Source organism: Paroedura picta, chromosome 5, assembly GCF_049243985.1.
Source record: "Paroedura picta isolate Pp20150507F chromosome 5, Ppicta_v3.0, whole genome shotgun sequence".
Taxonomy (NCBI): domain Eukaryota; kingdom Metazoa; phylum Chordata; class Lepidosauria; order Squamata; family Gekkonidae; genus Paroedura; species Paroedura picta.
In genome coordinates this window covers 80,853,798-80,872,682 of record NC_135373.1, presented here as the reverse complement: position 1 = coordinate 80,872,682, position 18,885 = coordinate 80,853,798, and the positions used below count along the sequence as shown (strand labels likewise).

The window sequence follows — 18,885 nt, the reverse complement described above, 5'->3', positions numbered from 1 at the left end:
CATTTATATCTTTTTTCCCCTGGAAAAGACTGGAACAACACAGCAGTGACAGAGTAACCTGGTGATGGAAAAGTCAATGATCCACACTCAATTACTTTTCAAATAACTTTTCAAAGGCCATGGAAGGTGAAGGTTGTTCCCAGCAACTATATGTTTGGGTGTTGAGAAAATGCAACCAAAGCACTGCCTAGATCTATGTAACAAAGGAACCACCAAGAAAGTTCTTAAACAGTGTTGTAAAGATGGCCAAGGAAAACAAGGACAACTTAGGAAGCACTAGTTGGAGTTTGAGTCAGAATAACTTTATGGTATGATGATGGTAATGATATTATCCGTTCAGTTGTGTCCGATACTCAGCAATTCTATAGGAAAGTTTTCTCCATTTGTCTTTGTCAATGACTGCTTCTTTCAGTTGGTTCATGGTTATCCCTATATCAGCTTTGACCGTGTAGGGCCAGTGGATCCTTTGGCGACCACATTTCCTTTTGCCGCTGACCATGTGGAGCATTAATGATTTTTCTAACGATTCTGATTGCATGATGTGTCAGGATCACATATGCTTCATTGGATCTGAACATATATGTTTGGTCTTGTGCTGCTAAAGGTGACAATCAGCTGGAAGTGGAAATGAAACTGGGGTTCCAAATGACTTTTAATATACTACAATATTTCCCATAAAATATATATCCCCTAATTGTGAGATATTACTATTACTACTCTGCTCAGAAATAATTTCTATATGGCAGCAAAAGTTCAACTTCATTCTGGATTTGTTCCTCTCATTGCTTTGTTATCAACCTCATTAATTACTCCCTATTCTCTCATCGATGAGCCCATGGTTAATTATCATATCTTGTTCAGGAGGGAGAAGAAGGTCATAAATATTGTTCTTCAATATGCATCCAGGCAGATTGATCATTATTTTATTTCATTACATTTTTATACAGTCCTCCTTGTGGCTCAGGGCGGTTTACTGTGAAATTCATAGAACACAGAGAATGTACCGCAAACATGAACTTGCAACATTTCCAACATTTCAGCCCCACAACTTCAACTGTACAACCATTAACTGCATCACTGTGGCATGATTTTTCTGAGAGAGTGCTCCTGGGTCAGGAGTCGCCCTGTGCTGTTTTCTGGGTACAGACCAGTGGTGGCAGGAGGGGCCCCTAGGGGTCCAGTTAGTGTTGTTGTTGTTCATTAGCCTAGACCAAAAGCCTAGTGGAAGAGCTCCATTTTGCAGGCCCAGTGGAACAGTTTAACCTTTGGCACGGCCCTGATCTACTCTGGGAGCTCATTCCACCATGCAGGGGCCAAGACAGAGAAAGCCCTGGCCCTAGCTGAGGCTAGATAAATCTCCCTGGGGAGTTACCTCCCTGGGGATCACCAGTTTGTTGGTGAACATAGTGCTCTCTGAGGGATGTAGGCAGCGAGGTGGTCCCTCAGGTACTCAGGGCCCAAACTATTTATGGCCATAAAGGTAATGAGCAGAACCTTGTCTGATCTGGAATTCAACCAGTAGCCAGCGCAGTTGTTGGAATGTAGGCCGAATGAGTTCCCTCCAAGGTGTTCCCGTGAGAACCCTGGCTGCTGCATTCTGGACTAGTTGTAGTTTCTGGATAAGGGATAAGGGCAGGCCCATGTAGTATTTATTATTGGATTAGCATGATTGAAGCCTTGAATGGATAAGTAGATCTGCCACAAAGGAAAATGACAGGCACATGAGCTATGCATTGTGTATTTGCAACAATATGCAGGAATCATAGTTCTTCCTTCCTTCATTTACTCACCAAGGATGCAGCATAAAGAAGGTATCTTCAACCAGTATCTCTGCACAAGAGGTGATATGAAGAAATTTTAACACTGTTCTAATATGTTACAGCTTAAATACTTGCTTTTGTTGCCTTAGTAGATCCTTGAGCTGACATGTGAGCCAGATCGTCAGCTGGCATTAGAATCACTGGCTGCATGCTTTGCTCTTAGATGCCCCTTAATATTCCTTTTAATATTTGACAACTACCAGCTGAATGGCAGCACCAGGAATTCTCAGGGAATGTCAACAAGAAAACTGGACTGAGTACAACAGAAAAGCTCCCTTTTCACCCCATTTTTCTTTAGCTGATTCATCTAACTGAGCTTATGTGCAAACACAATAAGGAATTCCAAACCTGTTTCCTTAGACACCAATCCCCCCCCAAATGTTTCCAGATCAGTTATTCATCTGCAGTTTACGACTTCTCTGATGGAATGTGCAGAATATGCAATGTACTATCTCTGCAGAACAGCCCAGATCTTTCCACAAAACACAAGAATATTCCCAGGAAGCCAAAGGGGTGGGGTTGGGGATGTGGTGTTTTGCCAACAGGAAGGCAGGACACTTTGGTAAAGGTTTTCCCTTTCAGGTATAATCTAGATTTCAGGGACATGTTATGTGCAGGAAATCTAAGTATCACTTTTCTCCTTTCCATGCAATGAAAGATGCTGGAACTGATATTCCAACCACAAACTACTGTGCATGTCATGTCAGGAGGGGGGGGGGGGGGGATACAGTATAATTGCCAGAAACACCAAGATTTGGAACAGTAAAAACAGAAGCGAATTTATTGATAATTACATTTATTGCAGCTCAATATATTAGAAACATATTAAAAGATATCTCCATTGAAAAATCCATCACTGATATCTTAAAAGCAAAGAACAGCTCTGAGAAAATGTTCATATATTTAAAATGGTATTGAACAATAATCATTTAGTTAATCTGTCTTTCAATATATAAACGATGTTCTCTGCAGACTTTTATATGACTAAGTACAATTATCTGGTTCTAACAACATTTTTGTTCAGTTCATATCCATACAGTACACAGTTTAAAAATACAGCAGTATCTCCCCAGCTCTATATATTGTGCTCAACTTTCAAGATCCTCTGTCAAGGCCATAAACAAAGTGACTTGTGTTTGGTTTTTCAGTACTCTTCTTGCTTGCATCCCTTATCAGCAATAGCAAAGGAGAAAACACAGCCCAGAGTTGCACTGCAGAGAAAGAACAATAGCTTTCCTATATTAATGGGGCAACTCCTACAGATTCCTATACACAGCCATATTGACTAACTTCACTGGATTCCAGTTCTGCAAATATAAATCTACCAATGGACAACTGACATACCCTCCTATTGAAGTTGTCATAATATATTTCTTTAATAACTGATGCAAGGCAGAAATATGAAAATCAAAATATGCTGAAACTCTCAACCACACTGTCCATCTGAAAAGTTAACGACAAACTGTGCTGCTACACTGTTAACTGATGTTGCATCTTCAGAGATGTATGTCAAGAAAATGTGATAGGAGAAAACTCAGTTTTCTTCTAACAAAGGCAAGAAACAAGAATGGCCCTTCAGAGAAAAATAAAGCCAAGAGTGTCAGTAGAAATTGCTCTACCATTATAAATCAAGGATTTCACTAACTAGAAAGTAACTGCATACATGAACGCCCATACTAACAGCAGTAATTGTTTTCTAATGCATATGGCTAGATTCATTCAGAAGTTCTGAATCTCTTTGTTATTCAAGTATATTTTTATTTATTGCCAAACTGTTTTTCTCCTTTGTGTAATAAGGCTAACAAGGATGGTAATTTTTGATTATTTTTATAAAGCTTCCATTTAAGGTAGTATCTTTGATACAGAATACTTCATAGCAAAATGATCTTAAATGCTACTGTAGTGTTATATTCACAAAATCCTATTGCAGTGTAAAAAAGCATATTTCAGCACAAAAAAGTTCATTTTCTTGCAGAACTTATCTCATTTTGTATTCAGTTACAATCTGGGTACATCTTATATTGAAACACACTGAGTCCTGACTGTGCATCCCCTACAGAAATTACTTTCTGGAATAAATGGTGTGTACAAAAAGAGAACCGTGCACACAGAGAAGCTCAAATATAGAAACATGGGAGAGGATAAATGTTTTTCTAGAATCTCATTGCTGTCTCTGTCATATACCTGTACATGAGCAGGTATAGCTGTTGGATGTTTCAAATGGCACACTGCCTATGGCTTGAAACAAAGGAAAACAGTATCTTTTCTAATTGTGGAAGTTTAGTAATACTAACTTTCCCAGAATAAACTGGAAAGTGGGGTTTTCAGAATCTGAGATATAATATGGATGACGTTTGTTTTTTACTTCACCCACACATCCACCCACACACAAAATCTAGAGTCAGTGTGGCATAGTAGTTGAGAGCAGTGGCCCCTGAGCTAGAGAACCAGGTTTTATTCCCCTCTTCCCCACATCCAGCTAGCTGGGTGACTTTGGGCAGTCCCCTACCTTACTGGGTGTCTGATGTGGAGAGAGGGAGGATAGGCAATTGAAAGCTGCCTGAAGACTCCTTCAGATAGTAAAAAATGGAGTACAAAAACACCAGCTCTAATACATTATCCTGCAAGACAGTTTTGGCTGCTTTGAATATTATTTCTTTTTTGCACGATTCTTATTAGGGGCACAGTTACATAAATGTCTCACTAGCGGCCATCTTGCTTGTTCTGGAAGACTGGGCTCTATAAAGATCTACCTGCTGTTGGCTTTGTCTCTATTCACATTTATTTAATTTCTGACCATAATTTAGTCTATACAATTGGAAAGGCACAGACTCACAAAAGAAAAGTAGCTGCTTGCTACAATGGGCCCTCACGCAAACAAGCTCAACATTCTGGATAGGATTTCATGCTGCCCATAACATGTTAAATCACACTTAGATGATCAACTACCAGCTATTGGAAGACATCTCAGTCAAAGGAAAGGACTGGATATAATTCATCACTCAAGGATGTGGTTGTTTTCAAATCAGTAATTGATTAGGTAAAGGTAAAGGTATCCCCTGTGCAAGCATCGGGTCATGCCTGACCCTTGGGATGACGCCCTCCAGCATTTTCATGGCAGACTCAATACGGGGTGGTTTGCCAGTGCCTTCCCCAGTCATTACCGTTTACCCCCCAGCAAGCTGGGTACTCATTTTACCAACCTCGGAAGGATGGAAGGCTGAGTCAACCTTGAGCCGGCTGCTGGGATTGAACTCCCAGCCTCATGGGCAGACAGCTTCAGACAGCATTTCTGCTGCCTTACCATTCTGCGCCACAAGAGGCTCCTTAGTAATTGATTATACCTGACCAAAGACATGTAAATCAGAAATCACAAAATTATATCAGAATGCTGTTTTGTACTGCAACCTGCATTGACTGTGGGAAACTATTTCCTCTGTCACAAAAAAGAAGGTTTTTATTTGAACCTTTTATAACAAACGAATATGCTGGCAGCAACCCACAATGCTCAAGTCTTCTTCCAAAGATCATTAGTTCACAATTATTTAAATGCAATAATATAGTACATTGGCACACAAGGCCCCCATTTTCATACAGAAAAATGTACTGATAGTGCAGAATACCTTTACAGGTCTTAAAAAACCCCACAAATACATAGGATAGAAGGTGATTTAGAATAACATTCTTCATCTAGTAACCTGAGCCTTCTGAGGAATGACTTCCTTCTACAGCTCAGTCTTATCTGCTTGGACAGAAGTAGAGCTTATGCTTCCCTCTCTGGGCTGGTTCATGTCTGCAGACTCAAAAGACAATGAAGCTGAGTTTATGCAATACCGTTTACCAGTTGGACGAGGCCCATCATCAAATATATGACCAAGATGAGCACCACACTGAAACAGAAGAACACAATTGATTTGCATTCTTTGGAATCTTTATGAAAAAAAACAACAATATGTTACCTAACCAAGTTTGACTCCAGTGGCACCTTTTATGACCAACAAAATTTAATTCGGAGTACAAGCTTTTGTGTAATGAAAAGAGCATGGACCACACACAAGGGAGACTTTATTTTGAAGGATTTTTAAAATGTTTTACGTTTGATCAATAAGCGTTGCCTTCATGTTTTGGTCATTGCCCTCTTTGTTTCCTAGGAAGATGATAGTACAGAGCCTTATTAGAAAAAAGAATGGTTTTACACCAGTGGATTTGATTAAGTGCATGGTCTCTTATAAAAAGGCCTTTCAGACTGCACAGTTCAACCAAGAGGGGTCTACTATCATTATGCCTGAGAAATTATACATGCAGTTTGCATCTAGCATCAGAGACACTTTTTATTAGTGTATGTGCATCTGAGAGACAAACTGAAAAGTCTATATGAGTGCAGCTTCCATTTCTCAGTCCTCTATATACAAGATTTCAAAAAGTGGGAAAGGGGAACAAATGCATAGCAGGCATACTCTACAATCACCCAGTATTGCCAAAGATCTCAATTTTTTCTACTACTGAACTTTTTCATCTATATGAATGTGATGATCGAAAAATAATAGAGGTCTTGTTACTAAACAAATACAGGATCAGATGCTGCAAGTCTATGTGGTGGTCCCATGAGGATCAGAATTCTGTGTTGGAAATTCTCTTCTTTGGAATGTGCGTGTGTGTGTGGGGATTTAGGCCAGAACCATGATGCTCTTCCCTAACACACACACACACACACACACACACACACACACACAGGGACACAGAGGGCCTCAAAGGCATATTTTGTAAAGGCACACAAATACATATGACATGATATTAAGTGTACAAGATGCATTAATTAGAAGTGTGCAATGTGGAAGGATTTCAAAGGGTTGCTGCTCATATTGGATTACATGTTTTATTTTTCATTTAATTAAAACTGTAATAAATTCAGTAATATTTATTTATTATTTGAATTTCTAGACCACCCTCTCTGCTGAAGTGGACTCCGGGCAGCAAACAACATGTATAAAAACAGTGCAGTTAAAAATCACAAATCTGCATATTTAAAACATTCCTAAAACACTTCTAAAAACTCTGTCCATGGATATAATACCCAAACCCAAGGTGGGGGTGCGAGTACAGGAGGGAGGTATGATGTTGTCAGTAGTTGTTTTATTGGTCTCAGCCACAGGCCTGGTGGAAGAGCTCCATTTTGCAGGCCCTGTGGAGTTCAGTGAGCTCTGACAGGGCCCTGACAGGGAGCTCATTGCACCAGGCAGGGGCCAAGGCTGAGAAGGGCTTGGCTCTGGCTGAGGTTAGCCAGATTTCTTTGGGGCCAGGGACCACTTGCCTGTTAGTATTGACTGAGCACAAGGCTCTTCTTGGGATGTATTCGGAGAGGCGATCTTGTAGGTACGCTATGCCCGTATCACGTATGGCCTTGAAGATTAAAACCAGCACCTTAAACCTGACCTAGGCCTATTCCACACACATAGGGTAATGTACTTTCAATGTGCTTTGGCAGCTGGATTTTTCTGTGCAGAACAGGAAAATCTACTTCTAAAGTACATTCTCTGTTCTGTGCAGAAAAGGCCCTAGAATGCAATCAGAAGCTGGTGTGGCTTTCGGAGGACAGGGTGGATATGAACCCTCCAAGGGGTCCTTGTCAGGACCTAGGTTGCTGCATTTTGCACTAATTGCAGTTGGATCAGGGATAAAGGAAGATCAAGTTACTGAAGTCCACCCTGGAGGTGACCCTTGTTTGGATCACTGTGGCAAGTTGGTCCAGGGTTAAATAGGGTGTTAGTACTTTGGCTTGGTGAAGATGGAAAAATAGCATCCAAGCTATCATGACCTGGTCCTCCATTGTTAAGGAGGAATCCAAGGTCACTCCCAGATTCCTGACGGTCTGTGCAGTGGTGAGCTGCATCCCCTTCAAGACTTAAGAGGTGTGTTTCCTTCCCTTTCCAGCCAAAGGACCACCGACTTCTTCTAAGGGTTCACCTTCAGGCAGCTTCACCTGAGCTATTCTGTCACAGGCTTTAGACACCTATTCAATGACTCAGGGAGTGTACTCGCTGGTGCTCATCACCCAAGCCCGTTTCCCCAACTGGTTGAGATAGAGGGCGCATAAAGATGTTAAACAATATACATTCACTATTGAATTATATAAGCATGCAATGATTTGTAGTCTTTGTGCTTTGTGCTAGAGAGCCAGTTTGGTGTAGTGGTTAGAAGTGCCGACTTCTAATCTGGCATGCCAGGTTCGATTCTGCGCTCCCCCACATGCAACCAGCTGGGTGACCTTGGGCTTGCCACGGCACGGATAAAACTGCTCTGACCGGGCAGTGATATCAGCGCTCTCTCAGCCTCACCCACCCCACAGGGTGTCTGTTGTGGGGAGAGGAATGGGAAGGCGACTGTAAGCCGCTTTGAGCCTCCTTCGGGTAGGGAAAAGCAGCATATAAGAATCAACTCTTCTTCTTCTTCTTTGTAATAGCCACACTTACACAGGTAAATAAGACTTGGCATTGAAAGAATGAGTGGTCCTGCTAAGCCAAATAGGAGGCAGGTTAATGTTGTTGATGCAATTTATAAGGAGACACAGAAAAAAATTCCCATTTCAACCTTTTTGCCTCCAAGGTAACCTTAAAATACCAAATTGAAGTAACTTTAAAATACTAAAGGCAACAACTCATTTGTTCTAGAATCCAGGTAAACAACACAATTTTTGGATTTATACCTATACACAGAGTTCTAAAATCCTACATTATAGGAGTTTCCAAGAATTTTCTCTGACCTACTGAATTAAAAACTGAATTTTTTTGTACTGCTGATCAGTTTTGTCTTACTTTCTTTTTTAGCATGTTATCTTCAAATTACTCTCCTTGATGTCAGTGCCATTTATTTCAAGGGAGATTTTGCAATATTCAAAAATATGGGCATGCTTTTAGACTTTCATCAAGTTCATGATAGAATGGAGTGAAGCTAGAAAGAGCTTTGATATATGTATGGTCACTCAGTTCATGACCAGTTTCAAATAGCTGGGATTGGTTATGAGCCAGGAAACCAAACCACTATCTTTTAAGATACATAGGTGACATATAGTAGGAATAACCATGTGGCAGGCAAGCCTGTGGCCAAGATAGTATTGTTTCTGACTGTAGGAACCGACCCAACAGGATGCTCAAATGGTCCTCATTCAAGTCTGGAGAGAAACCAACAGAAGAGTCAGAATGTGGTGATGGAATATGAAGGGGCACTAGGATGACATCCTGGTCTCTTTATGGGTGGGAAAGCCTGCATTTGCCAGCTCTGGATGAGGTGACCCTTTTAGGAGTTCCATACTAGGTAAAATGTTCTGTGGCAGTCCTGTGCAGGCCGAGTCTCAGTGAGGCTGCACCAAAGATGGAAGATGAAAGACAAATGATGTGTCTTATCTCCTCCCCTCCTTTTAAAGGACTAGTCTATACAAATTGTCTATACAAGACTAACAGTGATCTATGATCTCAATCATGTCTTATTTACCCCATAGTTGATTGAGAACATGAAGCTGCACAGATATGAAACTACAGACAATGTGACTGTTTTACCATCTTCCCAGCTTGCCACCTGGGTCACACACACTGGCTAGCAGCCAGAGGTGGGTTAAACATTCAGTGCAGTAAAACAATCTTGTGATTGCTCTACCATGTTCCAAACTTGGCCTACAGCCAATTTATGACTGTATTTCACCTTTTTGAGCTCCTGGTGACAGAGAAAAAAAGCCAATTGCTACAAGCTGAAGAAAATACTGCAGAGACAGTTGCCAGTGATTTAGACACAGCACAACAATGTACAACCCATCTTTTTGTGATTAAGCAGCACAATTCACCTCTACAGATACAACTTAATAGCTGCAGAGATTCCCGGTGGACTTAGTCACCAAATGGGAAAGGGGAAAAAATAAGAGAATCCACAACCAATTTCATATTATTCCCTAAACACCTCTTCAATTAACATTCACTTACCACAAATATCTGACATTTTACATATTTCCACATTGATTGATTTCTAACAAAACAGTGAAAGCTGTTTCACAGATAATACCTGAGGTGCTTTTGCTATATATTGAGGCAGTTTCCTTTCCTAAATCAATGGCATTTTAAAGAGGGATTTTAACACTGGAGAAAAACAAGTGCTGGTAAGACTACTTAATTTTTCAATAGTTGGATATTGTTTGTTTATTTATTTATATTTATATATTGTCCTCCCTGAAGGCTCAGTTTGTTCTCAGTTGAAGTAAACTTCCAGTTCCATTTTGTTCCAAGTGTGCCTGCACTCGAAAGCTCACACCTTGAATGAATCTTTGTTGGTGCCATTGGACTCAATTTTTGTTGTTCCAGTTCCAATGCACTTCTTGCCCATAATAAAACTATGGTATTTGGCAGCTGGAGAAACAATTCACATTATTAGGCCCATGGAGAAGGGGGAAATGATTGCTTGTAGTAGTGTGGTGGTGAAGAGTGGAGGCTTCTAATCTGATGCACTGGGTTTTATTCTCTGTGACGCCAGCTTGATTACCTTGGGCTAATCACAGTCCTGATAGTGCTGTTCTCATGGAGTAGTCCTGTCAGAGCTCTCTCAGCCCCACCTACCTCACAGGGTGTCTGTTGTGGGGAGAGGAAGGGAAGGAGATTGTAAGCTGCTTTGAGATTCCTTTGGGTAGTGACAAGCGGGATATAAAACAAACTTTTATTCTCCTTCTAATGATATTGTTAGCACCTTTGTGGTGGTGTTAGTGCCTTAGAAGAGGAGCACATAACTCTGTAGATCAGAATAGTTCCAACAAAATAAATGGCACTGCATCACTGAAATAAATCAGTCCACTGGCTTGTACCTCTCCTTTAAAAGGGGGTCTACACTTCTTTGGGGGAGAGATTGAATTCAGAGAACAGCCTACAGGCAATGCAACTGCATTATTGAAGTTAAGGAGGTTGAATCCTATAAGCTAGTGATCCCCAACCTGTGGGCCGTGGACCACATGTGGTCCATCGACTAGCTGGAGGTGGGCCGCGAAGGACGCCTTCTCCCCCCCCCCGGCCCTTTACTTCGTCCCCCCGGCCCTTTACAACACAATTTGGGTGTCATTGTCTCCCATCACTCCCAGATGGGACTACCTCTTTGCAGAGAAACAAGCTCAGGGTTCCCATTGATTTGTCATTGTCATGAGTTAAAATTTCCATGAAAATAAAATGTTCCTTATGTTCATTGCTGTGGCATGTCTGTATCTTATTTTGAAGGGATGTTTAAACATTACCATAGCGACCAGAGTCAGAGAGCATTAGGGCGTTGAGTGGTCCCCGGTGATAAAAAGGTTGGGGACCACTGCTATAAGCAACATTAAGGGGGAAGGCAGTGATTGAACATATAAGATAGAACATGAGTTGTAAGCCAGGAAGCCAAACCACTAGTTTTTAACCTCAACCCAACATATTCATAAAGGTAAAAACAGTGATTAAAGGGCTCAGAATTAAAATTGCAGTTCTACATGACATATATTATAATTATAAATTCCTTATAAAAATATGGCAATGGCCATCTCCATGGGAAAGATTCTACTATGTATTTAGTTAGTTGTAAGCCCTATTAAACGCAGGTTTTCCATCTCCCTGAAATGGCCCTTGTCAAATTGGCAGTCAGTTGTTTGTTCACACACCGTAGATACAGAATTCCTCAATCTGTCCTGAACAATCAGTTCTTGCTCTATCTGTGAGTATAGAATAGTACAGATGCACTGGGAAAGCAATATGGCAATAAAAAATATCCAAATTGGACTTATATAGAGTCATCTCTCTTCAGTTTCAGTAAATCTTTTATTCTTATTTCATACAAGTCCTGACCCATTTCGCCTAGAGCTTTTTCAAGGGACGGTTTTTATATTTAAGGACCAACTTCAACTTATTAAGAAATCTCTTGACTGAGTATAAGGTCATACAATAGCTAACCTTAGCCTGTCGCGTTTCAGACGCATTTAAACTATTGATTAAAACTGGTCCAACAGTTGTGAGCAAGATGGGACATTTCCACTAAATGGCAAGTCAGCAATATGTTCTCCCTGATATGTTAGACCTGATTCTTTAACACCACAGAGGGCTGGTTATGACACATACAAAAAAGAATGAGAGAAAATGAGTAGAGCCAGCACGGTGTAGTGGTTAGGAGTGCTGACTTCTAATCTACTGAGCCGGGTTTGATTCCCTGCTCCCTCATGTGCAGCCAGCTGGGTGACCTTGGGCTCACCACAGCACTGATAAAGCTGTTCTGACCAAGCAGTAATATCAGGGCTCTCTCAGCCTCACTTCACCTGTCTGTTGTGTGGAGAGGAAAGGGAAGGCGACTGTAAGCCGCTTTGAGACCATGGGATCTTCTACTAGAATTCTAGTAGGGTACTTGGCAGCAATGCACTCTGATGGAATCAGTACACATATAGTCAGTTCAGTGCTCTCAGCACCCAAGTTATTTGCATTTAGACTTAAGAGAGCAGAGTTCAGCGGTGAGCCTTGAAAGGATGCCCTCCTAGAATACAATTTCTGCAGAACAGTCCTCTAATTCAAGCTATTTATGTATGCTTTGTTAAATAATACTTAACCCAGATAGCAACACATATTCTCATTAGCACTTTGACTTCAGCTTATATCCACCAGCTGTCATGCCTGTGACCCATCACGCAACCCTAATTAGTACTTGAGCAACTAATGGGTTTGAAGGTCTTTAGATGGGGAGAGAGTATAGTGAGTACAATTTCAGCCACCTTTAACATAAGAATGGCCATGTTTGTCTCTAAACTGACCTGACTGCAGCTTGTCTCAACTCTGTGCATCCCAAAGGAGTAGTCATCGGTCAGTGTAATTGTGTCAGAAGCAATCACATCATAGAATGAAGGCCAGCCTGAAAAATAAAAGATGGAGGAAATAAACAAGAGAGAGCAAGCCTGGGTGGGAGAATTTTTGTGTCCGATACCATTTTGAAAATTTTAACCACAAATAATTCATTTTAACCCAATGATCCTCAAATGGACCTAACGATGGAAAAGTGAAGCAGCATGTTCCAAGTTGTAAAAATATCCTTTAATACACCTAGGAAAAAGATTTACGTGTAATCTGAACTTTTACAAACTTCCACCAACTTGCAAGTACAGTTTATCCAACAAATTAATCATTCTTGATTCCATCATTTAAAAAAGGCAGAAAATAGGAAGTTAACAGGACCACCACCATCCCAGAATGTTCTGGCCTTATTATGAACAAAAATGAAGAACTGTCAACATTAAGCAAATTCTAGCCAGCCACCATTATTCTGCCAACAACTTCCATCTACATGTGCTAGGGTTACCAACTCCAGGTTGGTGGTGAAGTCTGGGTGCAGTTTCAGGAGCATGCACATCAGTGATGTGTATGCAAACGTTCATTATTAGGGTGAATGTTTTAACAAATGCTTCCATATGTTAGAGGTGCCAACCTCCAGGTGGTAACTGCTGATCTCCTGAGATTACAACTGGTCTCCAGGCAACAGAGATCAGTTTACTTTGAGAAAATGGCTACTATTGAAGGTAGACTCTATAATGTCCCACTGAAGTCCCACCCTTTCCCAAACCCCACCTTCCTTAAGATCCATCTCCCAAATCTCCAGGTATTTCCCAGTCTTCAGTGGGAAAACCTATAAGGGAGGGAAGGACGGGATGGCATAACCCAATCTCATCAGATCTTGGAAGCTAAGCAATGTCACTTGCAGGGAGACCCCCCCAAAAGAAGACTTTATAGAGGAAGGCACTAGAAAACCACCTCTGCTTCTTACTAGTAATGGAAGCCACTTGCTGGGGCTGCCATGGATTGGCTGCAACTTTCCACATACATGTGTTAATTTTGAAAATCGCTCTAGTTCTACAGAAGGAGGAGTGGTTAAACTCTCTCTCCATGCTAAATTCTCAAACTTGCAAGAAGTTTTGTTTATGGGCTAGCATTGGGCTAGTGATTGGCCCAATTCTACCACCTCATTCATCTGCATATATTGATTTTGCCATCAGAACCTTTACATGTCATGCGATGTTTTAAATATAAAACTACCAATCTTGGGCTTAAAGTAAACATGAAATTATCCCACTTTCTAAAGAAACTGCCAACTTCCATGAAGTATGGGATGGGTGCCATTGGTAATAAAATTTCCAAAAGCCACAGATGACAAGTCAAAGAACCACAGATGGCTCCTGAGCCACTGAGTGAATCTTAGCATAACCCTGTTCCCATGTTCCCATGAATGCATATACACTGGACACATGTGCATGTGTTTTGTCAATTATATAGCCAGAAATATAGAACTGAAGAGATTATCTTAAAAGAACTTTTTACATAAAATACATAATCTCACGTATGTGTTTATTCTATTTATAGCCCAGCTTCCTCACCAGGACTTGCAGAATGTAAAATAATGAAACCAAATAGCAGGAGGTATACAATAAATATAGTAATAAGACTAGGGTTACAAAAAAAGTAGCAGTGATATGTCACACAATGAGGAAAAATGAAAATACAAAGTAGAAAACATTGCAATAAGAGCCAGATGATACATATAATAAATAGGGGATTACACAACAATCCTGCTCCTGTTCTAAAGGCACCTTACCTTCTAAAAGGCACTTCTAAAGGCACTTTGTTATAATACAGCCCTACTCGCTTCATCATGATACCCTCCTTAACAATATTATTATTATTAGATTTATTTCCCGCCTCTCCCGATAGGCTCGAGGCGGGTCACAACAACTAATCCCATTAAAATTCCCATTAAAACATCACTCTACTAACATGGCGGCTAAAAATCCCATCCCTCCCCCAATTATTAAGAGGTGAAGAGGAAAGGATAGGGGAGTAGCGTACACTCCAACTCCTAGGGGGGGAGCGATGTCCCTGATTTGCTGACCCCAGCCTCAACCATAGACCTGGTGGAAGAGCTCCGTTTTACAAGCCCTGCGGAAAGCTGACAAATCCCGCAGGGCCCGCAGATCACCCGGGAGCTCATTCCACCAGGTAGGGGCCAGGACTGAAAAAGCCCTGGCCCTGGTTGAGGCTAGGCGTGCTTCCTTCGGGCCGGGGACGACCAACAGGTTCTCACCCGCAGAGCGTAAGGCCCTGCGGGGGGCATAGAGCGGTAGGCGGTCCCTCAGGTATGTGGGTCCCAACCCGCGTATGGCCTTGAAGGTTAAAACCAAAACCTTGAACCGGATCCGGGCAGCAATTGGCAGCCAATGCAGCTGCCTCAGCACCGGCTGGATGTGGGCCCTCCAAGATGTTCCAGTGAGGACCCTGGCAGCTGCATTTTGTACCAGCTGTAGTTTCCGGATCAGGGACAAGGGTAGGCCTGCGTAGAGCGAGTTACAGAAATCTATTCTGGAGGTGACTGTCGCATGGATCACTGTGGCCAAGTGGTCAGGGGACAGGTAGGGCGCTAGTAGCCGGGCCTGGCGAAGGTAGAAAAATGCCTGGCCCGCTACTCTCTTGACCTGAGCCTCCATAGTCAGGGAGGCATCAATGGTCACACCCAAATTCCTAGCTTGGGGCACGATGGTAAGTTGCACCCCTGCTAGGGTGGGTAAACGCGCTATCTGTTCCTGCCCCCTTCCCCCCAGCCACAGGACCTCCGTCTTGGAGGGGTTGAGTTTCAGGCGACTCTGCTCGAACCATTCTGTCACTGCTTCCAAACATCTGGCAAATGGTTCCGGGGGGGAGTTCGGGTGACCGTCCATTAGGAGATAGAGCTGGGTGTCATCAGCGTACTGATGGCAACCCAGACCAAAGCTCCGTACCAGCTGGGCCAGAGGGCGCATAAAGATGTTAAACAATGTGGGGGAGAGGACCGCACCCTGAGGGACCCCGCAAGGGAGTCTATAGGGCCGCGAGAGCTCTTCCCCCACAGCAACCCTCTGGGACCGGTTCTGGAGGAAGGAGCGTATTCAGCACAAGGCTGTGACTTGTATCCCCGTACCGGCCAGGCGATGGACCAACAGTTCGTGGTCCACGATGTCAAAGGCCTCCGATAGGTCTAAAAGGACCAACACGGCTGACCCGCCTCTATCCAGCTGGCGACGGAGGTCATCCAGCAGAGCGACCAAAACCGTCTCCACCCCGTGGCCAGGGCGGAAGCCAGACTGATATGGATCGAGTGCTGAAGTTTCCTCCAAGAAAGCCAGGAGCTGGTCCGCTGCCGCCCTCTCCACCACTTTGCCCAGGAACGCTAAATGCAACACTGGGCGGTAGTTAACAGGGTCCAGCGGGTCCAGCGATGGTTTCTTCAGGAGAGGGTGGACCACCGCCTCCTTGAGCCGCTCAGGAAACTCTCCCGTACTCAGGGAGGAGTTGATGATGTCTCTGAGCTGGCCTCCTATCTTCTGGCCACCTCCCTTGAGGAGCCAAGAAGGACAGGGGTCGAGGGGGCAGGTGGTCGCCCTGACTGAACCTAGCAACTTGTCCACTTCAGAAGAAGAGAGCCGCCTGAAGCCATCAAACCTCACTACCAATGGCGGCCAACAGGTCTCCAGTTCATTCACTGTATTAATTGTGGAGGGAAGGTCGCGGCGGAGTGACAAGACTTTATCCGCAAAATAGCTCACAAATGCCTCGCAGCCGATTTCCAATTCTCTAGTGTTTTGGCGCCCCTCAAGGGCGGTAAGTGATCTAACTATCCTGAATAATTGGGCCGGGCGAGAGCTTGCGGACGCGATTTCTGTGGCAAAAAACTCACGTTTAGCCACTTTCACCGCCATCTCATACGCCCTCATAAGCGTGCGATAAGATGTTCTTGTAGCCTCGTCACGAGTCTTCCGCCACACTCGCTCCAGTCGTCTCACTTCCCTCTTCTTCTCCCGGAGCACCCCCGTGTACCAGGGGGCCCGTTTGAGTCGAGGGCAGAGAGGACGTTTAGGGGTGATCTCATCTATGGCGGCCGTCAGGCGGGACTGCCAGTCCCCCACCATGGCCGCAAGTGAGTCGCCAGGAGGCATCGGGTCCCGCAGAGCATTCTGGAAACCGAGCGGATCCATGAGTCTCCGCGGGCGGGCAAAAATACGCCCGCCGCCCAACTGGGGAGGGGGTGGCATCTCGAGCCGGGCCCGCAGGGCATAGTGGTCTGACCACGGCACAGCCAAAGCTGTATCCAGATCCACCTCTATCCCGGAGCCAAAAATCAAGTCGAGCGTGTGGCCGGCGTAATGGGTGGGCCCAGCAACAAATTGCGAGAGCCCTAGTGTCGCCATGGATGACACCAGGTCTCCGCCAAGTCCTGAAGAGGGCGCGTCCGCGTGGACGTTGAAGTCACCCAGGATTAGAAGCCTGGGGAACTGCAACGCCCAGGCGGCCGCCGCCTCCAGCAGGCGGGGCAGGGCATCTGGCTGGGCTTTGGGCGGACGATATACTAGCCAGATAGCCAAGCTCTCGACCGAGCCCAACTCAATACCGACACACTCCACCCCACCGATTTCCGGCCCCGGGAGAGCCCTGTAGGAGAGAGCCTCCCGGACCAAGATTGCCACCCCCCCTCCTCTCTTGTGGGTCCGGGATTGGTGAAGAACGGAGTATCCTGCTGGGGCCAGTTCTCTCAAGGCCACCTCCTCTCCATCTCTCAGCCAGGTCTCCGTTATGCACACAAGGTCAGCCTTTGACTCCGCAAAGAAGTGTTGCAGAGTCGCAGCCTTGTTCTTGGTCGACCTTGCATTGCACAAGACCAATGTCGGACCCACTTTCCCCTTAGCCTCCACCCTCACATCCCTGGGGATGGGACGGAGGTTAGAAGGGGATCGAGCACACCCAGAGCGCCGGTCGTGTTTCCACGGCCGGGCCCTATACGGGACACCAGTGCTCTCAACCCTTCTCTTGTCCAACCTCCTCCCCCAGCCATAGCGCCCCTGGCCTGTGATTGTCGGGATCCCGGCCCCTCTATATGCTCCCCCCCCTGACCAGAACTCCCCCTCCATAATTCCTCCCACCTACCCCCCCAAGAGAGGGCACTAATACACCTAAGCTAGGTCCTTCTCCCTACAACTACATCCCACCCTAGCCCGCCCAGCCCGCTTACACTATCCCACCCAACCCCACCTCCCCCCACCCACCAATTCTAGTAGCTAGCAAGAGGGATCCGATCGCAGGGCGAGATCCCGCCTATCTCAGGGGCTCTCTCTGTCCTCCGGCTGATCCTCTCTACTTAACTGACCTAACCTAATCTCAAGCCTCTCTTGGTGAAGATCTCAAAAATCACCCTTCCATCCACAGTAAGTCAGTATTGACAGCAATAAGAAGGAGCAGGTCCAAATGATGTTCTGGCCAGAGCTACTGGGTGGAACCAAAAGGGCAAAGCTAAACCCAGAGACCAAGCTCTGGGAGATATTCCGGTTGCCTCTGGGTGGCAGTCTGGGGACCAAATTCTCCTCTCCTCCAGTCTTGGCTTCGCTCTTAAAGTGAAAGCACCAAAGGCTTTCCCGTCCTCCAGGTCGCACTTCCACCGGTGAGGGATATCCTTAACGACCGCGCAGGGCCCTGGCAAGCCGAACTCCGCCAGGGAGCCTCCTCCCGTTCCCGCGCTGGTCCAAGGACTGAGGCACGACCTGCGACTCTTACAGCAGGCTCCCCAGACTCCAAAATGCTCAGCCGCTGCCGCCACCGCATTCTGCGCCAGCCAGGAACCAAGCCGGTGCCCAGAGAGACCTGCCGCGAGTAGTTCTTTCGTCGTGTTACCCTCCTCTCCCAGCAAGCGCCGATTTTCCTCTTCTCCCCGCTGCAGCTGGATGGGGGAGGGATACTCTGGGGGCTCCAAGCTTAGGGAAAGGGGCGCGCAGCCCAACAGACGGAGAGAAGATCTTTCGCAGGGCCCCGTGCCATCCTGGGACCCTGTGCTGCAGTCTGGCACTAGCTCGAATCGCCCCCCAAAGCTCGCGTAGGTCCCCTTCCCCCAGCACAGCTGACTCACGCTGGGGTGGCCTCCGACGCGAGCTCGGTGATGTAATTGGCGTTTTTGCTAGGCCGCTGTTATCTCCTTCTTTGCGCCGCTGCTTCCTTGAGGTTGCTGCCAGACCAACTCTGCA

At 44.8% G+C, this 18,885-nt stretch overlaps 1 protein-coding gene across 7 annotated transcripts in view; it reads right to left on the bottom strand.

Annotated features, from left to right (window-relative positions):
• Window positions 1–2,573: 2,573 nt before the first annotated feature.
• Window positions 2,574–18,885, bottom strand: part of MSRB3 (methionine sulfoxide reductase B3) — an 80,509-nt gene continuing 64,197 nt past the window's right edge. For all 7 annotated transcript variants that reach the window (XM_077338717.1, XM_077338713.1, XM_077338710.1 and 4 more), the window contains 2 exons: window positions 12,613–12,710; window positions 2,574–5,710 (listed from right to left, as the gene is read on the bottom strand). In XM_077338717.1, the coding sequence (XP_077194832.1) occupies window positions 5,546–5,710; window positions 12,613–12,710 (263 nt within the window). In that variant the 3' untranslated portion in view covers window positions 2,574–5,545. The remainder of the gene's footprint in view (window positions 5,711–12,612; window positions 12,711–18,885) is intronic.